Source organism: Neoarius graeffei, chromosome 17 (genome assembly GCF_027579695.1).
Source record: "Neoarius graeffei isolate fNeoGra1 chromosome 17, fNeoGra1.pri, whole genome shotgun sequence".
Taxonomy (NCBI): domain Eukaryota; kingdom Metazoa; phylum Chordata; class Actinopteri; order Siluriformes; family Ariidae; genus Neoarius; species Neoarius graeffei.
Window position 1 is genome coordinate 33,318,507 of NC_083585.1, and position 23,519 is coordinate 33,342,025.

The 23,519-nt window shown below is 41.1% G+C and overlaps 1 protein-coding gene across 2 annotated transcripts in view; it reads right to left on the reverse strand.

Moving 5' to 3' along the window:
- Window positions 1-607: 607 nt before the first annotated feature.
- akap1b (A kinase (PRKA) anchor protein 1b) overlaps window positions 608-23,519 on the reverse strand; it is a 43,959-nt gene continuing 21,047 nt past the window's right edge. For both annotated transcript variants that reach the window (XM_060944043.1, XM_060944044.1), the window contains exons 3-11: window positions 10,864-10,997; window positions 7,054-7,180; window positions 6,830-6,957; window positions 6,444-6,621; window positions 6,196-6,346; window positions 6,045-6,112; window positions 5,858-5,931; window positions 5,704-5,769; window positions 608-3,119 (exon numbers count right to left, since the gene is read on the reverse strand). In XM_060944043.1, the coding sequence (XP_060800026.1) occupies window positions 3,057-3,119; window positions 5,704-5,769; window positions 5,858-5,931; window positions 6,045-6,112; window positions 6,196-6,346; window positions 6,444-6,621; window positions 6,830-6,957; window positions 7,054-7,180; window positions 10,864-10,997 (989 nt within the window). In that variant the 3' untranslated portion in view covers window positions 608-3,056. The remainder of the gene's footprint in view (window positions 3,120-5,703; window positions 5,770-5,857; window positions 5,932-6,044; window positions 6,113-6,195; window positions 6,347-6,443; window positions 6,622-6,829; window positions 6,958-7,053; window positions 7,181-10,863; window positions 10,998-23,519) is intronic.

The following is a 23,519-nucleotide window of genomic DNA, read 5'->3' on the forward strand; positions in this document are numbered from 1 at the left end:
AGATGCTGAGGTACAAACTTAAAGCATCACAAAAAGAGAATGATGAAGAAGCAAAGGATATGCAAACAAAGAGTGTCATTTATTTGAAGAGACCCTGTTCCAATACGACTTCTCACCTAAACATTGCGTGGTCTGCCACCAAAGGTGTCATGTTCCAAGTTGTTTAACACATCTAGATGTAAATATCAGGAAATGAAAGGTGAAATTCCAATCCATCATCTCATTCATCTTTTAATCTCAGACAGAAATGGCTACAGTATATCGGGAGGGGGACAAGAAGAAAAAAAGGGAAAAAGGAAAAACACCCCACACCCAAAAGAATTGGTCCTGCCAATTCCGATATTCTCTCTTTTGGAGGGAATTGTATTTAACCTCACAGTATTATGTCAATACATTATCCATTAACAGAATAAAGCCTGTATTATTCCTCCCCCAGTGACAGAAACTTGCATCCAACACTTTAAACCCCCCCCCCCCCCCCCAAAAAAAAAAAAAAAACTCCCGCATATAAAAAGTTAAAAAAAAAAAAAAAGTTACAGGTTTTGCAAATCATCAAAACTATATTTAATGAGTCTGTTAAATGCTATGTTACACAAAACACAAGGTGTATGTTTTAATAGTTTTATTCTCTTTTTATGTATATAATATATATAGAGAGATCTGTACAACCAAGATTCAAACCTTTTCATGAGTCTAGCAAAAACTGACCTGTACATGGTTATGCTGTGGGCAGGATTGCTTTGCACTCAAATAATTAAATCAACTAGCCAAGCAAAACACTTCAAACCAGTCCTATAAAACAGAAAAATGTAGTCGGGGTGAAGAGGGGGAAAAATATGATCCCTTTGTTCTCATACACGCTTCTCAGTGTCGTACAAAAGAACAGCAAACCTTTATTTACACAGACTTGAACAAGTATTCTGTTGAGGGGAGTTGATGAAACATGGCAATGGAAAAGCATGAGAAGAAAAGGCCATGAACATCAATCGTTAAATAACAGAACAAATGGTCAGAAATTTACTGGGAATTATGAAAATTGCAAACAAAGAGGCAGGGTGGGGGTGTTGGAAACCAAACAGTTCCTGCATTTAAGTTGCTGTGCTGCCTTATTTGTTTGACTGTATAGTGCAGAAATACCTTTGAATACATTCTCTAGTACATCGCTGCCTGGTGTGTTAATTTCTTTCTGTACAGCTTCAGACAATTACACCCAACAACCTGAGCTACAGGCAGGAAAAAAATAATTCCCATTCCACAGATATTACAGATCCGATAGTATTTCAGAGAGAGGAAGGTTATAGAAAAGTGTCCACCCCGTTGCAGTCTACAGAAACACATCGTCTTAACAGTTTACAAGGCTGCTGGGCTCACACAACAAATCTTTTTAGATCAAGAAGAAAAAAAAAAAAAACAACCCACACAACAAAATAGATCAAGGGAAAACACAATTCAAGTTTTTGAAGTTAGGTTGAAACCAGACAGATGTTGTCTTCAATTACAATAGCAGCACAAACATAACTGCATAAGAGCAAATCATTACGGGGAATTAATGTTCATGTAAAAAGAAAATCAGACCAAATGAAAAACAGCTTGTGAAATTCTATCAGGATCGGAATTGGCAACATTAGGATGGAAGTGGTATAGCAGCAGAAATCTGGATGAGTGAGCCCTGAATGCAACATACTCTGTGACACACAAAAAAACTTTATAATTTAAAAAAAAAAAAAAAAAGCACACACAACCTGAATGAAACTTCTTAAAGCTTTATCTTTTACAACAAACCAGTATTAGGAGTGCTTATTTTAGCAGCCAGCGTAATGGGACTGATTAAACCATGGACATTCCAAACATTTCACATTACAGACATTCGCTATTGACCATGACCACCATTTTGATCTAAGGAACCTGACTTTGGGTACAGTAGACTACAAACAAGTGACCAAACCTCCTCTGGTGTTTATGCAAAGCCATACGAGATAGTGAAGTGTAGGTTTATGTGACGTGTGGATCAAAGATGTGCTCTGAACAGGACGGCATGCATACAGATGACACAGCACACTAAATGCAGTTCATCTACCCAAACGAGGAGCCTGAGCTCTGATAGATACACCTCAGTGCTCTGATGTGGAAGTGTCATCACAAGTCAGGATAAACATGTAGTGAAGCCATGATCAAGTGAAGCACAGGCCAGTGCTTTAGGGTTTTCCTTGAGATACATGAGAAACTCTTCAATAAATGGACTTCAATAAGAGCAACAGAGAAACAAGCTGCATATGGAGGATGTTCACACTGAAGGCAATTTGCAGGACATGTCCCACAGACTGTGGGCAGCAGAGGGCAGGATTTTATTTCCCTCCATAAGGCCACATTGATGAACAAGACTCTGTGGTAGAGGATCGCACGCGCACGCACCCGTGTGCGCACACATACACACACCCCTTTGCACAGTGTGTTTCTTAGGACAAAGATGAGTCCTGTTCTAAACACTGAATGTGCACAGGTGTTTGGGACTTTGGGCCTTGCAGTAGTGGACCACTTGGAAATAAATCCAATAAATCACGTGAACTTGTGAGATAGAGCTACAAAAATATACACAAGTCGCTGAAATTAGTCCCAAACCCGAGCATCAACAGTCTTTACAAACTGCACCATTGTTACATTTTTAATGTACACCTTTTTTTTTTTCCTTTTTTAAATACAATTATAGCTCATAAATCCACAGTCTGATTTGTGCCAAAGGAGCCTCGTTGGACAGAAAACACAATCAATTTGATTTCATTATAAGATTTCCTTCAATTTACACCACCGAAGAGATTTCTTTTTTCAGTTTTTCTTTTACAAGACATTCTTTGATCAAAACTTGGCCATCTCCTTGTTTATTTCTGTCCTCCGCTACAGTACATTAATTGATTTTGAAAGGGAGTAGAAAGCAAAACCTTAAAAAAAAAAAAAAAAAAGTAATTTTCTGCTAGCCAGTGATGTGCACTTCAGGTAGTGCGGGGTCTAAAAAGTGAAGGAGGGGACGGAGGGTGAGAGAAGAACAGGAGGGCAAGGGATCAGAAACTGTCCACCCACGTAGCTAAACCTCGCTCTGCTAACGTACGATTCAGAAGAACCAGCTGCAAAGAGGAAAAAGAAGTTAAAATCAAAAAACAGGTACACATTGCTAAAATGTAAATCCTAGCAGGCAGAGAAAAGGAGGGAAAAAAAAAACACACACACACAACATCCAAGGACATGTTCTATTGGTTTGCAAAAATAATCTCACGCTGAATAAGAACGGATTTATTTGTAAATCATTCATAAGCACATTTAAGCAAGTAATTTGTTACTCGTAAAAAAAAAAAAAATCCTGGAATTTTTTTTGGGGGGGAATTTGTATCCTACTCATGCTCCTGTGTGCAAATTTGCACACAAGATGACGAACGAAAACCTTGACTGATCTGATCAAATCATAATCTGAATGAATAGCTGCACCTTTACACATGGAATACACCAAGTTTCAACAGATTATTTACAGTTACAGCATTTAGCAGACGTCCTTATCCAGAGCAACTTCTAGAAGTGCTTTGTAGTCTCCAGCAAAAACACCTCAGGCTAATTCGCCAATCCAGTGACCAACAACACAGTCGAGAAAATTTTACATTATTCTAATTAATTTTATATTACTGGCATTAATTAAAGATGAAAAAGCAAGTAAGCCAACACAATCCAGTAGGTTAAAACAAAAACTAGTCAGTCAGTCATTCAATTATGACTAAAAAGGCCGCCATATCAACAGAGGACGGGCCGGTCTGTCTGAGCATAGCTGTAAACAAACGCCTGAAGATTTCGCACCAGCTGCACTAACAAGGGAAAGGAGGTTTAAAGCCTGTATGCTTTTTTCCTCCCCCCTCCACCAGATGATAAAACCTGGATTATAAATCTGTTCTGTTCATTACTGCATCCTCTTATACCATCTTTTAATACAATTAATTGCATTTAAATGCACTAGATCCAGCAAATCAGCCGAGACACTTGAAACAACTTTATATGTAAAAAAAAAAAAAAAAACCTACACCACAATCTCACTTTGCAGTGTGATGTGCTTGTGATGCCAGGCACAGCGTAGCGCTTTTTCCTCCGCCGTTACTTTTTACAGCCATAGAAGTCAGTCAAAATAATATCCACGTCTGTCTTTCACCAATTTGTGTTTCCAGCTCTCTGTACTCTACTTTTTACAGAGTTTTGCGGGTGTCAATCCATGAGCAGTATCGGGCTTTGCACTTTACAGACGATCAACATACACATACCAGTACAAAAACAATTAAAAATAAATAAATAAAATCGATATTTTCTAAACTTTTGTAAATTTGGTGGAAGTTTTTACCTGGCAAACATTTATATTAGTGCTGTCAAGCGATTAAAATATTTAATCACGATTAATGTCGCGACTGTCATAGTTAACTCGCGATTAATCGCACATTTTTGTCACACGAAAAACCATTGTAATTCTCTTACCAGCATAAAAAAGTGAATGGGCTTGTTTTGTACCAATGTTTTTCTTATTGCAAAGCATAACACGTCTTGACACAGCCACTGCAAACTGAAACCTAAGCTGAGCACCGGGGCTCTTCGTCCCGAGACTAACAAGAGAACCATGAGTGAAGTGATCTACTGCTTGAGTTAGTCCATCAGAGAGACAGGTTACACAGTGACGGTAGGCTTGACATGCTTGATTATAATATAAAGTACACTATTATATTAACTTTAAGTTGTTCGTTGATAAATATTGCATTGAATCTGATCTTTACTGTTTCAGCTCACTTAACACATTTTGTACTTTTACACTTTCTGCCTGTTGATGCGTCGCGCTGTCCAATCAGAGGCGGCCAAATTTGCATATTACAGGAAGGATTTCTGGGATAGCATTGAGTTTACAGTTCAGAGGGATCTGGCTTCTTTAGACGCTGTCTTCTTAAAACTGAATAAATATTTAAAAAGAGCCAAATGAGCCAGTCTTTTGAACGGCTCTTTTCAAAGAACGGATCACAAAGATGCGGATCCCATCAAAGAGCCATAAATCCCATCTCTACTAGCGCGACCTGCCCACGCTGGTTCTTTGAGGGAGGAGGGTAGAGAACTCTGGCTGTGCGGGGTGTGGCTAGCTGCTATCGTTTTTCTAAGCAAAGTCTCTGTTCCAAGTTCCTGGCAGTTTCAAAAGCTTATGAAAAACCTACATCATGTCACAGAGCGTTAATCTCGCGATAAAAAAATTATCGCCGTTAAAATTGAGTCAAGTTAACGCGTTAATAATGTGACATTTTTGACAGCACTAATTTATATATAAAAATTTACGGAGAGAGAAAAAAAAAAAAACGCTAAATGAGGCCCAAGGTATGCAAACGCATGTGTCAAAGTTCAACAAGATAAAAGTTTACTTTGCATCAAATATCCACAACTGGGAGCAGAGGAGTTCGATCCTGTCCTTCATGTCCCGTTTTCTATGCCGGGCACATTTTAGTCTGAACACTGCCAAACCCTTCACCATCACCACCACAAAAAAAAAAAAAAAAAAAAAAAAAAAAAACCCACCCCACCTTTGGAAAAAAAAAAAAATTTTGAAGGAGACTTTTCTCTGCCATAAATTCAGGACAAATTAAAATTGACATTAACAGCATAAGTTATGAATGAAGAGCTATTCTCTAGTCAGAACGCACTCACCTCATCTCCAACCATGTTCCACATTTGTACTAATGGAAGGCCTGTGTTATTGTCATAATTTGTGACCTAAAACAAATGAAAAGTTTCTGGTAAGAAAAAAAAATAAATAAAATAAAATTACCAAATCCAACAAACCATGTTGATCAGCACTTGCCTGTGCAAGCAAAGGTAGCCCTCGTGTCATCTCCTCCAGTGCGGAGTTGGCTTCAGTTGAAAAGCTATCCTCTCCTACAGAAGGTCAGAGAAAGGCACGAGGCAGGTTATACAATGTGGGTTTAAAAAAAAAAAAAAAAAAAAACCCAAACAACTATTTATGCAACCGTTGCGATAAACACACCAACCGGGAAGAGGAGCGATGTTGTCCAATAACACTTCTGTCCCTTGGAACGGTAACGTCACAAAGTCAGACCTGCAAGAAACAAATTATTCATTAAGAGGAAAGCTAAAAACCCGGGGTGTTATACTTTAACACCCAACAAAAGGAGCGGTAACCTAATCTGACGAAGAGTATCAATCTTCACTCGGTCGTAGCCGCCGTAGTCCACGTATCGGATCTCCACTTCATTGGAATCCTTGTAGAAGGAGATGACCTGCGCTCGCCACCACGCTCCCTCCACTGCAGGAGCCGCACAGATCACACCGACTGGCAAACAGGAAGACCGGAGAGCAGACGAAATGCAGATTTGTCAAGAAGAAATGCACAGTGGGAGTCCACGATTGTGAAACGTCGCATTTCTTACTTTCAGCAGGTGAGGGCAGGGCAGGAGTGCCAGGCTGAGAGTAGCACAGGAACATCTGCTGGTCCAGACTGCGCAGAGCGTGGTATGTAGGGTGCGTGTGCTGCTGGACAAACACGTGGCCCGCAGAGACGATGTTCACCACTATCACCTCCACCGTTACGCCGTTAGGAAGCAGGAGCTTTAAGATGAACAAGGAAAAATAAAATTGTGCTGCACATGCAAGTTATATAGAATGATGAGAAAACCAGTTTTGAGAGCAGAGCGGGAAAATTATTTTTAAAGAAAATCCTGTTCGAGTGACTGACACTCCAACCCAACAAAAGACAGAAGGATTTTCCTGCCTGGGAAATTTACTAGAAAAACAAGAGAACCTGAATGACTCTTACCCAAGAAGTCATGGGCAGAGAGGGGAGAGAGAGAGGCAACGACGGAGGAGCATACAGGTTGGTCAGGTCCAGGTCTTTAAACTTCTTACCAATCAAGCCTACTGCTTTATCTACCTGCTGCTGGGTGCCTGAGGGGAGAGAAGATATTTGCCACACAGCACAATCCAAAGGAAACACCTAACAAGCTTGGTGGATCTGCTCATCTCATGGATCTGCACACTCACCCTCTATATGGCAGATCTGGAACTCTTGAGTGTAAGGCAGAGTTGAGATGTAGATCTTTGCACCAGAGCTCTGCTTCAGAAAGCTCACATACCTTCCCTGTTTTCCAATTAATCGACCAACTAGATGCTGAAAATGACAGATGAAGACATCAGAGCCGAGTGAGCTTTATCGATTAAGAAATAAGGGGTGTTCACACGGCAACTTTTACTCCGGTGTAGCACCAGGGCTGCCCCGGTAGAGCGTTCACACGGTACAAAGTTATACCGGTGTAGCCCCTGAAAGCTGCTTAAACTGGCACAAATCTAACCCTGCTCGGGAGGTGGTTTAAGAAATTTACTCCGGAGTAAATGCTAGTTTGCGGGGCAGCACCGATATAAAATGGGACGTCTGAACGCTACAGGGGTAGACTCGCTACGCGTGAGGAGAGTTGATTACATACGGGCATTGCATAATTTGCATCCTGGTATTTTGCGCTTCCAAAATGGCGAATATCAACAACAGCAGAACTGCGTGTCTTCCAGTGTTGCCAGATTGGGCGGTTTTAAGTGCATTTTGGCGGATTTGAACATAGTTTGGGCTGGAAAACGTCAGCAGTATCTGGCAACACTGGTGTCTTCATCCACGTTGTTTTCCCGGCGCTTGGTGATGCCATGACAACCGGGAAAAGGAAGTACATTTTCACGCATGCGCATATTTCATTTCCGCATTATTACTATCGTATAGCACGGTCGCAAAAACTGCCGTGTGAACGCAAGTGGGGATGCACCAGTGCCAACACGCTTCTCTCTAGTAAGCAGGTTTGTGACGTGTGAACGCTCCACAAAATTTACACCGGCGTAAGATATATCGCAACAAAATACATCGGTGCAGCATCGATGCAAATATGTGCCGCGTGAACACCCCTATAGACAACAATCTTCAGACTGTTACAAACACGTGCTTTATTTGGCACGTGCACTCAGCCTGTACACAGGTACAAAATACAATGAAATGAGATGTACAGTACCAGTCAAAAATTTGGTCATACCTAATTAATTTTAATTAAAAAAAACAACCCACACCACACTTCCTTTCCTAAATTAATGATGGATATAATTTCTCTTTATGCAGTTGAGCGGTTCTCAACATATCAATTACTACAGTTGTGGAATAGGCATATTTACTGTATTTTTATTATTTACTGTTTGATCTCAAACGCATCAAGGCAGCACGAAATTGCACTAATTAACTTTTGACGAGGCACCTGTTAACTGAAAAGCATTCCAGGTGACTCCCTCATGACACTGGTTAAGATAGATGCCAATTCTTGGGTTTCAGTCACATGACTTTTCTTGGCGATTTCACTTCCGGTAAAACAGCTGGTGGTCTAACAAACCAAAATGGCTGCTGTAGTGCAAACAACTAGCGATAAGTTATCAGAGTATGCTCGTAATCTTGAAGCCACTGCTCGCTTTAGATATATTCAGAAGATCGCTGTGTGCAATGGAATCGACCTGTACAGTCTGGGAGAGAAGGATTTGTCATACGATCTCGAAAACTACCCTTCAGTCGAGTTCCCCGACATCTCGAACTGTCTGGTGTTGCAGACGTTCTTCTACACCGCAAAACAGATGAAAGCGTGGAAGAGTATGGAGGCTTATGACTTTTTTTGTATGTGGCTGGGTAAAGGACCTCGATATCAAGTCACTGCCGAATGAATCCTGTATTGTTTTTACCTGTGCAAGTATGTTTTTTTTTTTTTTAAAAAGCTTTATATTCTCGTCTTTACAACGAAGCACTGCAAGTTGAAGTGTAAGCAAACAATTTGCTTGATTCTCACTTGTGTTGGCTCTTATCTCTCAGGTAAATCATTCACAAAGATCATCAGAAACCCCTTTAAAACCTGGATCTTAGTTAAACAAGACGGAGAAGTGATCACGGCGCATTGTAACTGTATGGCTGGGGAAGAATTTTGTCGCGACCTTCATGCATGTGGACTTTGTGAGGAGTAAACAAAAACAGCTGGGGACTTTAGCACTTCATGACTAAAGAAGCATCATAAAATAACGACACATAGCAAGAAAAGTCCTTGGAAAACACTAAGGACAGAGCTGAGAGGGAGATACAAACCTTTCACCAAGTGATCACTGCAAACTCGAGCATGCTTCGACTTGGCTCCCTTCGATTTCAGTGAGAGGTTCAAAAGCCACCTTTCTCGACGTCTTTTTGTGAAATCCTGCGTTCATTCACCTATTTTTAGTTCACAGGGAACCCTGAAGAAGCTCATCAGTTTCACGGTTTGATTGATTCGATCAACCTAAAACAACGCAAGCGTAAGGCATTTATCATGCGAGCAGTGTACCTTCTCCGTACAAATGCTTTGTCAACTGAGCTTTGGTAGACCACCAGCTAAAGTTTTGAATAACTAATGAGGCGGATGTGACGTCACGTGAAACCCAGTAAGTGTGCAAAGCATCAAGGTAAACGGTGGATACTTTGAAGAATCTAAAATATGAAACATTTAATCTTGTTTACCACATAATTCCATATGTTGCACATGTTCTTTCATAGTTTTGAGGTCTTCAGTATTGTTCTACAGTGTTGAAATACAGAAAAACCTATGAAAAAGCAGGCATACAAACTACATATCAAGAACTATAAAAACACTATCCAGACAGACAATATATGACCTGGGTAATGCGCACAAAACAAGAGCATACAACACACATCCAGCATGTATTATACAGACGCCCATACACCAAAATGACCTGTGCGTATGTGCTCTGTATGTATGTGTGTGTGTGTGTGTGTATATATGATGTCACTTGTAGAAGAGCTGAAGTGAGTTGGTGTTAATAAGTTCAAGCAAATGTACTGAGGAACACCGCAAAGACAACTTGCACAATAACAGCTTTCTAGACTTTAGAATAACGCTTGAAGAAACTAAATTATTCCATGAAATCGAGTCGTACATGAGCGGATAAGGCGCGTAGCGCCGAGTTGGCTATAAGCCATGTACGATGAGATTGAGTAGAATAACTTGCATCCACATTTCACTGGATTTTGAGAAACAGAGCATTTTTATTTTTGTCAAATTTGATAAATTAAAAACTTTATACAAAACGTCCAACAAAATTTCCACTCAGACTTAAAAACCAAATCGATGGCTGCATGAATTGACTTTAGTGGGTTTTTTTGTAGAAAGTGCCGTATTGCTGTCGTACCAAAGTATAGAATAGCTTTAGACATTTATTTAATTCTTCCTTGGACATTTCAGTTCAATAATTTTCAAACTTCTTTGAGCTTTTGAACCAAATCTCTTTTATAAAAGAAAAAGAACCCAAAAAATAAAAACAACTAATGCTTAAAAGATGAAGAATGTAAACAAGCCAGCGAAATGACAGTAGCACTTTGTGAAAAATGCTATAATTTTATTTTTTTTTTTGGGGGGGGGGGGGGGGGGGGGGGATTGATGTTCTTACCATCAAATATTTTTATTCCATATTTTGTTTGTATTTTTTTTGGGGGGGGGGGGGGGGGGGGGGGGGGTTCTTCAAGGTTGTTTTTGTTTTTTCATTTTGTCCTTGGCTGGTTGAGCAACACGCTCCGCCATTTTGCTTTTCTCTACTCACGGTATAGGAGCCGATATCCTAGTAGTAGAGTAGCCAATCAGAGTGCACGATTGCTCATATCCAGTGAATGTGGATAGAATAATACTCGTTACGCTTTTTTGACACCACTATCGTTATGGTTGAACAAACTATGAAAAACGTACTAACTTTGCTTTGTTACGACTGTTCAGAGTGGAACTTGATTTCAGCACCACTCACCTTTGGCACCTCTATTTCCCACACAATCAGCTCGGAGCTCTGGGTTTGACTGGCCTGGCTGCCACTCTGCTGACCGCTTCCTGTCCTCAAAGCGGAGCAGCTGTCTACTGAATCCATACTGTTTACATCCGAACCTACATCAAGACAAACACAACATCAAGTTTAACATTCCAAAGAGTCACGAGTGACAACTGAATTAAATCATTCATTCCATATTTATCTTTCAGTAGGCCTGACTCTTTTCAAGGTGATCCCAGCCTAGCTCTCACACACTACATTTTGCATCAGTAACTGAAGTTCATCTGGCATCCTCTGCATAGAACATGTGGATTATTTACATAAGTTTGCTGCAGAGGTCCGTGTTACACTTTTTTTGTTTTGTTTTGTTTTTTTTTGGGGGGGGGGGGTTTAGAAAGGTCAATCACTGACCGCTTCATAACAGCATACACATGATCTAGACGTATTCCACAGATACTCGAAACACATCAGGGCTCCAGAGGATGTAACTGGTAAATCTCTGATGCAAGTGTTTCAGCTGGTAGCTGTAGACTTGTGTACTGATGGTCTGTAAACAGCATTGTAGCCAGTGAGGCTCGCTCACTTAAAGGGGAACTGAAAGAATTTTGCTGATAAAATTGCCATTTCTCATTTCATAAAATGTAGGAATGCATTTCTGACAGCTATTTTGTCACTGCTATAGCAAGTTATGAGTGTTTGAAATATGCTCTGTAATATATCAGTCCATATGTCAAAGCAACGGCCGTAAACAAGATTCGCTAAGACCTGTGCGAGACATCGTAGGACGGAAGTAAAACGTACAGCAGAAGTCAAAGTGACCAACATGTGCCAACGCTGTCAAAAGACACATGCGCCCTCTTTCAAACACTGTTTTCGAACACTGTCATCATCAAGCCGGAAGTTTTCCCCGTGTCTGGAATCGCTCCCTACTCACTGTATAGTGTGAACGCCATTTTGTAGTGCTGTCCGAAACCTTAGTGAGGATTATGTGGGAAATGCGCTCAGTATAATATGGATTTATCACAAAAATACATGCACGCATTTATTATTTTGAAAACCCACCAGCCGTCTGATCTGGCACATTTTACTTGTGCGACAGTAATGACGTAAATACCAGCGCGACAGACTCGTCCTTATTCTGTCATCTTTCCATCTTTTCTCTACTCCACGTTGGTTTGAAGTCGTATGGAATAATCCCAAATCACTGATGAAGCTGCCAAATCTTGAAATTAATCTAAATTGGAATCATCTGGCCGCTGTGTAAACAGCTTTCAAAATGGCAGCGCTGACACTTGACGTTTGAAGTCTCGCACAAGTCTCGTGAAAATCGCGCGGACAAACGACGCCTGCTGTGGACCAAACGAACTACATTCAACATAGCTAAAAAAAACGAAAGGCCAATAAGTATAATATGCCAATACGAGTCATGATATAAGGTTAATAAAACCGAAAACGTAATTGAATAACATGTTAAATTAAGCAAGTTTAAAAATGACTTCAGTTCCCCATTTAAAATAACTGCATGAACTGGAGCTCATCAAGTCCACCAACCAGTCAGAGACCACCAGTTAACTACTTATTACATTGATGCATTCAAGGATTTGTTTAGATTTACAGTGGTATTAAGGACAGGTTGTAAAGATGACGCCAAGAAGGTGGAATATAAATAGCATTTACAGTTCATTTCTGGGTTCAGGTTTTTTGGGGCGGGTCAGAAGTCATGGCTTGATAACTCACTGGAACCAGACCTAAAATAACCCCTTTTAATGTTTACTTTGGATAATTCGCCATGTTGTATTTTCAAGTTCACACCCACTCGCCATTATGGATCGCTTATGTTTTCTTTCAAAATGGCAAGTTAACACTGGTTTCCATGGAACCACAGAAATAAGACTATATTGTTTGTTTTAATCTAATGTTTTTGTTAATCTAAATGTGTGCTGTCGTTTTTCCAAGTTTAGCTGCAACACTGGTGCGTCCTGCTCTTGTGCTGTGTTGCTAAACACCGGTTGAAAAAGGATTCATTTCACTGACTGGTGAGCTTCAACCGAAAAGACAAAAAAAAAAAAATAAAAAATTATATATATATATATATATATATATATATATATATATAGAGAGAGAGAGAGAGAGAGAGAGCTTATGGGGTTTTTTTCAGGCATGATTGAAGTTTTTGAGGCAGTCACCTCCGGTTCATAGCGATCATGTGCAATTCCGGCTGTTACAGGGGCCTAAAAACAGACCTGGCAAGGCTGATTGAAATATCAACTCCACTGAGGAAAGGTAAGAGAATTTAGCTGGTTTATTTCCTGCTTTTCCCGTTTGCAGAGAGTGAGTGTGATTTTGCTTGCTTTTCATGGTTGTAAATATTGGTCTCATGTCATTATTTTGCTTTTCAGAGCCGATTGGATAGTTAAAATCAAGCTTAACCTGCATTTGTACAACGCCCTCAGCGAACCCAAATCTTAAGCCTAAAATGAGTCATATATTATTGGACATCTTTCCATGACTGGGTGTGGTTTCAGTGCCTTCAGCGGCAGCGGTCTCAAAAGTAGCCGGTCACCGGCGGCAAATCGCCGGCTATGGCTTGTTATGCCGCCGGCTATTGTCAGTCGAGTCACAAAATTTAATATTAAATATTTCTGACAGCAAAAAAAAAAAAAAAAAAAGTTGTGAATGTAAATTACATCCACTATGTCATGTATGTCCGTTGCCGCGTCAACTGTGTTTACATCCTCGACACGAGTGCAGCCATTACTGCCGCCTGTGTTGCCAGATTGGGAGGTTTCCCGCCCAATCTGGGTGGTTTTAAGTGCAGTTTGGCAGGTTTTGAACATATTTTGGCCTGTAAAATGTCAGCAGTATCTGGCAAGATTTTTTTTACTTAATACAAGAAATTAATGGATGCCAACGTTTTTGCCAAAATGGTATTTTATTTTCCATTGTTTAGGCAGCTTCAGCATCATACTGTGAGATTCTGTTCAAATTGTTTTTTTTCTTCTATGAAGCCTGAGCCATTTATTTTATTAGTTTATAATTATTGTTTAATTTAGTCTTCAGGAGAGACTGCCTGCACACAGTACTAGTATTAATAGTTTTTTTCTTACATGAAAGCTGAGGCATTTATATTATATTTTAAGGTAACTTCATGTTGTGCTGTGAGGTTCTCTGCACTTTAACTTTTGAACCAACAGGAGCATTTGGATAAGTAAAGCCCATTTTTCTGCATTTTTGTAGTCCTGGTAATCTTTTATACTGGTCAAGTTGTTTATAGGACCATTTCTCAGTGTCTGTTTTTTTTAATCAATAGTTTTTCAGTAATAACTTAATATTTAACATATCACTCAATTTTAAACAACCCCCGCGCCTCCCCCATAGTCTCCAAAATTTCTGTGGGAAACACTGGCGTGCGTAACAACGCTAATCAAGCTTAAGCTAGACGACCCGCCTCAAATACCCGTCCCGGGTAAATGTTATCCCAATTTTAGATGGCCTGTTCCAAACCATCCCACCCCATGAAAAATTCGTACTTGCATATCTCTCTCTCATTCATATATATATATATATATATATATATATATATATATATATATATATATATATATATATATATATATATCCCTGCATGCTTTGCGTGCATTATGTTTGCCGCTGGCAGACATTTTACCATTTTGCACCCTGCTGTAAATTATTTGTATCCTGCTATTCTCCCAAACTTTGAAGCCCCTGCAGCGGACACGTCCCCAGCGTCACAGAGCTGAGAGCGCTGCTCATTTCACAATTCCATAAAACAGTAGATTAACAGAAAAATAGTTGCAATAGCACTAATAATTTAATGTTCATACAAACAAAAACTGCAAAGTTTGTGGTTTTGAATTAAAAAAAAAACTTGGTGAAATGACTTCAGTTTGTGCATCAGTCCTTTCTGAACATTCAGTTCATTAACAGTAATTGATACGTCACAATTATTGAAACATCCAAGTTTTATACTGTTATCTCTATATCCCACAGTGCATAAACAATTACCTCAGCATTTCCCACCGATACTCAAGCAGTGTACAATACAATAAAAGGCTTATATAATCAAATCACAACTAACAAAGACAAAATGTAAACAAGTTGTGTATTCACTGAGAACTAATGATTCAAGTTCATCAAAATTACAGGCACCAGAAAAGCGACGCAGTTATTAAAGGAGAACTGAAAGCAAATATTAAAATTCTTATTTTATTAAATATAGGAGGGCGGCACGGTGGTGTAGTGGTTAGCACTGTCGCCTCACAGCAAGAAGGTCCGGGTTCGAGCCCCGGGGCCGACGAGGGCCTTTCTGTGCGGAGTTTGCATGTTCTCCCCGTGTCCGCGTGGGTTTCCTCCGGGTGCTCCGGTTTCCCCCACAGTCCAAAGACATGCAGGTTAGGTTAACTGGTGACTCTAAATTGACCGTAGGTGTGAATGTGAGTGTGAATGGTTGTCTGTGTCTATGTGTCAGCCCTGTGATGACCTGGCGACTTGTCCAGGGTGTACCCCGCCTTTCGCCCGTAGTCAGCTGGGATAGGCTCCAGCTTGCCTGCGACCCTGTAGAAGGATAAAGCGGCTAGAGATGATGAGATGAGATTAAATATAGGAATGCATTTCTGACAGCTATTTTGTCGCTGCTATAGCAAGTTATGAGTGTTTGAAATATGCTATGTAATATACATCAGTCCATATATCAAAGCAATGGCCGTAAACGAGATTCGATGAGACCTGTGCGAGACATCGTGGGACGGAAGTAAAACGTACAGCGGAAATCAAAGTAACCAACATCTGCCAACGAGGTCAAAAGACGCGCGCGCCCTCTTTCGAATGCTGACGTAATCAAGTCGGAAGTTGTGTTTGTTTTGATAGTAGTCAGGAAAGTTTGGAAAAAAAAAAAGTCGGCAGTCATCGTTATTTAAACACGTTTTTGTGCAATATTTAATTTTGAAAACAAACAGTTTTCAAAATGGCGGCACTGACACCCGGCTGACTCTTAACGTTTTGAAGTTTCGCACAAGTCTTGTGAAGATCGCGCGGATAAGTGACGCCTGCTGTGGACCAAACGAACTCAATTCAACGTGGCTAAAAATGGAACAGGCCAATAAGTATAATATTTAAATTACAGTTAGTTGCCAATACAGGTGCGGCACGGTGGTGTAGTGGTTAGCGCTGCCGCCTCACAGCAAGAAGGTCCGGGTTCGCGCCCCGTGGCCGGTGAGGGCCTTTCTGTGCGGAGTTTGCATGTTCTCCCCGTGTCCACGTGGGTTTCCTCCGGGTGCTCCGGTTTCCCCCACAGTCCAAAGACATGCAGGTTAGGTTAACTGGTGGCTCTATTGCCGCTTTTCCACTACCAACGCGGCTGAGTTGGGCTGAGCTGTGCCGTGCTGAGTTGGGCTGAGTGGGGCTGTTGGAGTTGCATTTCGACTACAACCGCGCTGAACCGTGCTGGCTGGAAGTGGGTGGACACATTGGGTGGAGTTAGCGAAAGTGGGTGGACGTCACGTGATGTTGTTAGGCGGCGCAAACAGTGACATCAGTGAGCTTTTAAGCGGTAGTCTCACGACCCAGATAGTAAACAATAAACATGGAGGACATGGAGTCGTTAGTGTTGCTGTTCTTGGTGCTGTGGCTTGTTGTCACCGACAACGCCAACAGATACTGGCAAGAGCGTATAGATGAGGCGAGGCGCATAAGGCTTCAGAAATTCTCGTAATTCTTCTTCTTCCGGGTTTACGGTGTTTATAGATCCCAGCGTGCTCGCGGGGTGTGTGTGGGCATGTGAGGACACGCCTCCTCACCAATCAGTGCACAGGGGAGTGTCTCCTCACGCCCCTAGCCCCACTCGGCTTGGTTTGGCTCGCTTCAGCCCCACTCCAAAACCGTGCGAGTTTTGGGTGCTGAGTAAGGCTGCTCTGAGGTAGTCGAAACGCGAGCCGTGTCGGGCTGAAGTGAGCTGAAAAAGGGTAGTGGAAAAGGGCCATAAATTGACCGTAGGTGTGAATGGTTGTCTGTGTCTATGTGTCAGCCCTATGATGACCTGGCGACTTGTCCAGGGTGTACCCCGCCTCTCGCCCGTAGTCAGCTGGGATAGGCTCCAGCTTGTCTGCGACCCTGTAGAACAGGATAAAGCGGCTAGAGATGATATGCCAATACAAGGTTACTAAAACTGAAAACGTAATTGAACACCACATTAATTAAGAAATAAAAGTTTAAAAATGACTTCTGTTCTCCTTTAAAATGATGCATTGCTTTGATAGTGGTCTAGCAGCCAAGACTGGCCGACATCAGAGAGAATCCACTACACTTTCCAACCCTTCATGTAGTTTATGCTGAGGAGGAGGAGGAGGAGCGACCTGCATGGCCAATCTTGCTCATGACCATAACGTCTGTCATACCATCAGTGGTAACAAAAAATTGCAGACTTTGCATGATGACTAATCAAATGCCAGACTCCACAGTTTCTGCGGACAGCTTTGAGATCAGGATCACTTACTGCGCATCCCTAAACAATTGGTGCCGAGGTACCTTACTGTCAGCTCCTATCATAGCCCTGTGTACGAATTATACATTTAAAAACAAGTGCAATTACGTTTAACAGTGAATTTTTTAAATCATTATCATGAATTACTGCAACGAACACTGTACATGATCCTTTTTCATGTACATACAAAAGTATAGGACCAGATGCGGAGATCTTAACTTTAGTCATTTTCACAGCTCAAATGCTCAGACAAAAAAAAACAAGCAAGTCCATTAACTCCTCCGGGCTGATCACAACTTCATAAAGTTGTGTTTGTGGCCTCGACGAAACTTAATGGCAAGAAATGGTTGACTTTTATAACAAAGTTGTGTCGGCTCTCTCGTCCTTGTTTTCACTCTGCACGCATTTAAACGTGAGGCGATGGAGCAGTTAACTTCTCAAAGCTCAGTGAAGTGTTCTAAATGGCATCACTTTAATAAACACTGATTTTAAAGCACAAAGACAAAGCAGCTTCCTGGACTTAGAAAGGGCAAACAGAATATTACTTTTGTTTTAGGTCAGAAATTATGAACCGAGATACTACACTTAAGTTCACGTGTTATATTTTTCATGAAATTTGCTGAAATACTCTAAAGCTCGTCAGTGTCCTGATGGATTTTAATAAATAAATAAAATAAAAATATTAATTCCGGAATTGGCTTTAAAGGTCACAGATACAACATCGTTCTCTGCGGAGGATTTTGTGACGCATCTGTGCATCAATCAAATACACCAGTAATTAAAAGTGCAATCAGGCAGCACTTTCCTCATGATCATTCATTCACAAGGGCAGTTCTCAAACCATGAGTGGAGATACTTAGATGATGCTCATAATTCTAATCAGTTCCCCTTGTGACATAGAAAGGGGAGCCAAATCTGAACAGGCAGCCCCAAAAGAAACCGACTGCGTTGTCTTATTTCCGAATTTGTGGGTTGGTAGATACTCCAGATATTCAAACGTGTGTCCAAGCAATTAAAAAAAATAATAAAATAATTTCATAATACATGCCCCCTTTAAATTCACAATAAGTGAGAAAATGACAATGCCAGGGTCAGATCCCTGCATTATAAAGTCTTCCTCTCAATAGTCAAAGATCCTTGTACTGAGCTTATCTTCATGTTTACCATGTTAGATGCTGCATTAGGAGAGCAGTGTGATGGGTTGTCTTCTCTTTAGATATGACATCCAAGGACATTTTACCAAATCAAGCCAGGGTAGCCTGGGCCCGCCCATCCTAAGTGTGACGCAACACGGGGGGCTGTTGCGAACTTAGTCTGACAAGGCAAGCTATCTCCAGCTCTTCCAAGCTCCCGAAAAATCAGGAGCCAATCAACTTTGAGCATCTCCAACAGCCCTGGGTAGAGGCGTGTTCAAGGCAGTGACGTAGTAGAACTGCGACCGGAAGACATAGGTTGTTTACAGAATCTATGCCGGAAGCGCTTCATTCACTAGAAACATTACGAACATGGAGCAGCGGCAAGCCTTTGACAGCGGTAGATGCTCTATTGAAAGCATTCAACGGGAAGTTCTCATTGAAAACGGAGCAAAGAGCAGCCCTGGAGGTATTTATTGAAAGGAAGGACATTTTCGCCTTGCTCCCGACCGGCTTCGGTAAGAGTTTAATCTACCAGTTAGCCCCGCTGGTAGCCAAATCAATGGGGCTCAGCGAGAATCCTATCGTTGTGGTCGTCTCGCCTTTGATCGCGCTATTATCGTCCTCTTCAGCTCCTCCTTCTTCTTCTTCCTGTTACTCAAGCAGTTTCCGTCGCATCACATACGTCAGAGGAGAGAGTGATGTGATTGGTTTAAGCTTCATCACAGCCTTTTCTGGCTTCGACCAGTAGCAAACTGAGGCATTTCAGGGAGGCGGGTCAACCACGCACTTTGGGAAACGGTTGGGCTTAATATCTATGCCAGACCAATGCTCGCAGAGCTTTGAAGTTGTGTTAGCCAGACTACAGCCAGGGTGTTTAGGAGAAGAGAGTTTTTTTTTTTTTTAAATAAACCCAAAAAGTAAGAAACATTTTCAGGTTCCATCATCACATGTAGTCAGATCTTCGGGCTGGGTATTGGCACAAATTCCCCGATTTGATTCTGATTCACAGACTAATGATTTGATTCAATCTGAAGTGATTCAGATATCGATTCAATAGCAATGATGTGAAATGCCATATAACAGGTTTACATATTTGGAGAGATGCTTACATTTGCTTTATGAATTCACAGGTCCTTAACCTTTAAAAGTTAAACATCGGGGAGGTAATGATAGTAACTGGTTTCAGATTCAAAAGTGAATTTACCCATTACATATTACACTTAGCTCCTTGCCGAATCGAATAGTGTAGATCTGTAGAAAGGAGAATGTGCTCACTCATACTACTCCCAATGGGAAGGGTTTGAAATCAGAGCTGCCACAACACACATGCTCAGTCAGAAACACAGCTTCTAATTGGTCGACACGCTCAAAACAAATGCATGACGGGATCGCAAGTGGCTAATAGCCATGCTAACCATTTTCAGCACTGAAAAACTGATTTTACAAAGTCCCCCCCCCAAAAAAAAAGCACAGTTCAAGGCTGGATTTAAAAGCTTCCGAAAGGGATCATCTTTGCACCGACGTGCTCATTGGAATGGTACAATGCTAACCTTCTGCACAAAAAAAAAAGTAGGTCTCTAGCGCACACAGTTCCTGAGATGATTAAAGAGCGACGTCATTTTCTGTCATATATGACAGTCAAGTTCAGTTAGAGCCCGTCTATTTAATTCTCTGGCCATGTTTACTCATAGCAGAAATGAACCTTGAAAAGCATAAAAAGTATTTAAAAATGCATATCACCCTAAAAGATCGATCCATACATTTTACAGATCTCATCTCATCTGTAGCCGCTTTATCCTGTCCTACAGGGTCACAGGCAAGCTGGAGCCTATCCCAGCTGACTACGGGTGAAAGGCGGGGTACACCCTGGACAAGTCGCCAGGTCATCACAGGGCTGACACATAGACACAGACAACCATTCACACTCACATTCACACCTACGGTCAATTTAGAGTCACCAGTTAACCTAACCTGCATGTCTTTGGACTGTGGGGGAAACCGGAGCACCCGGAGGAAACCCACGCGGACACGGGGAGAACATGCAAACTCCACACAGAAAGGCCCTCGCCGACCACGGGGCTCGAACCCGGACCTTCTTGCTGTGAGGCGACAGCGCTAACCACTACACCACCGTGCCGCCCAATTTTACAGATACAGGGGTCGAAATTAACTTTTGAATGTACTTGCCCTCAGGGCAACCAACCCCAAAAATTTACTTGCCTGCATGCATGTATCAGTTGCCCTACTTTTTTGCAGGTTGACTGGGTAAGTAATTTGCATAAAAAGCAATCTGGATGTATATTATAGAGTATGCAATAAAATATTTCAACTTGTTTTGCCATTGTTTGATTACTGATTGATAGAAATAAAGTTATAACACTCGTATGTGTTTGGTGTTTATTTCATCATGATGAACAGTAAAACAACTAGGTATAACTACTAGTATCTTCTATTAAACATGTTAAACAGTCAGAAAACATCATGTCATCATGGTCAAGTGTAACTGATCAAATCAGAATTAAAAATCAGTCCAAAAAGACGCTTCGTTCGTTCTAGCCTACATGACAGTGGCGCCTCGCATGAATAATCATATCATGTAGCGCCATCTCACAAATGGAAGCGTCAACTACGGCAATGAACCAAAGTCAAGGACAAACGAAAGAGAAGATGGGAAAAATAAAAAGTTTTCGTTCTGTTTCTGTTAGGAATCACAACAACTTAATTTTTCTTGGTAAAACAGACATTCGAACAGTTGTCCGACGGACAACTAGTGATAATTTTATTGTTGCCCGAGTATGAGAATGACTTGCCCATGTCCGTCGGTACATGCTTAATTTCGACCCCTGAGATATATATCAAAAATCACCCATATTTAAAAAAAACAAAACGATATTTTCACAGCCCTATCAAATACATTAGATATGGAACGATACCATGATACGATTTTTTAGAAACACTTTAGTGTTTAACACGAACAAAAACCAGAAAAAAATCCTCAATTACAAATAAAAACAAATTGCACAAAAATGGAGCTTCTATTTAATTAAACTAACCCACTCCCATGACAAAAATGCTAAAGTATTAATAAAATAAAAATAGGTTCTAAACAAAAAGAATAATGTCTCTTGATATATCAACACTTCAAGGTGCAAATCCAGTTCCAACTTTCAATTTCTTACAAGACCAGACCACATATCTTTCCCTGCAAGTTTCAGTAGAAATCAAGTTTTGCCCTTCAGCCAGCCCCAAGGTCAATACATACATGCAACACTCAAGTTACCAACCACTCACAAGTAACAATGCTGACCGTGTTGACGTGCACACTGCAGACGTGACAAATAGCACGGGTCAGGTGTATGGCTCGAATCTGAATCCAGAACCCGTTACCAAAATGAATAATGGCACTCACAAAAGGAAATGCTCAAGAGATTGTGGGTTGTTGACTAGTGATCGAAAGACAATAGTGTTTGATAAGATGAAGCATTTCATAATAAAGCTCTTCATCATTTGTCTACTGGATGGGGCTCCTACTGAAAACAGTCAAGTTTACAGTAATGCTAATGAAGGTGGCAAAAACAGTCATGTGTGGCAATACTTAATCCTGAAGGAAACAAGTCCGAGAATTTTAACAACAGAACTCCATCTCCACACCTCTGTTTGGCACACTTGGTACCATGTACTGTATGCAAAGGGTAACTAAATTCAGCACAGGTACTTAGCTACAGTACTTGTTAGCAGAAACATCAATGTGCAGGGTTCCCGCTGGCGCTCGTCACTGACGAACATAATCCATCAGTGACGAAGAGAAAATTACTAGCAGTCGTCACAGTGATGAATGGGTCACACCATTATCATGTGTCATCTTTTTTTAGAAATCCCTTTCTAGAAAAAAACCAGTGTAAACAATGAGCATGTGCTTGTGACCAATTAGAAAAAAAAAAAAAAAAAAAAAAAACCACACTACACAATGACCAATGAACGCCAAGCTTTTGACCAACCGCAGTGCGTCTTAATCAGCCTGGTGTGGTGGTGCAATTATCTCTGTGTGAACCAATGGTGCAGTCCAAGCTGATGAAGTTTTTTGGGCGGACTTCAAGCACTGAAGAGGATTTCAGGGCTGAAACAGCCAGGGGGGTATGCTCAGAGCCCCTACTGTCCCCAAGCACATTGGATAGCATCAGTAATACAGGGGTCGGTTTAAACCCCCCAAAAAAGTCAAAGTGCTGTCAGCCAGCAAATGACTGAAGGCCTCCATGTTTCGGGGGTTGTGGCGTGGCAAACATATGATGTAAAATCAGGGTGTCTGCAGGCTTGAACAAGTTAAATTTAAGACTTTTTAAGACCTTTTTAAGACCATAGCAGGTTAAATTTAAGACTTATGCCGCACAAAAAAAAATAAAGAAAATTGGGAGAGCCTGAATTACTTTCGAAATAAAATGTATCATCATTCACCAATGAACTCATTACATCCCTAGGGTGCGCTCTTGCATTAATGAGGAACTAAGTTGCAGTGGAGCCAAAGACATCCCACAAATCACTTGAGGATGAGGCATTCGATTCCGTACGGTTTGCGTGTTGTAGCGTTACAGTTTGCACGGAGTTAGCTGATACACCGTCTCGAGATGTGCTTGGACCTGACAACGGTGAACAAAATTGAGTGATGGTATGCGATTGTTGCAGACTTTTATGGGCAGCCTGGTGCTTCTCTGCTTTCGCGTGCGATTCCAGTGCCTTTACACCCAGGGTGCTGAGTTTGAGTGTTCTTTTGCACAATGTGCAGTACGCCTCAAATGGATTGTTTGGTACACGTTTTAACCAGTCTACGAAATCATTGCGTTCAAGCCAGCAGTTGTTCAACTTGCATTTGCCCATTTTGCTACAAACCGTGACAAGAGGGCTGTGCGATATGGGAAAAAAATGAATATCCCGATACATTTTCTCCATTTCACGATATACGATATATATCTCGATATGTTTAAATCTTCTCTAAAGGACCCCATGAA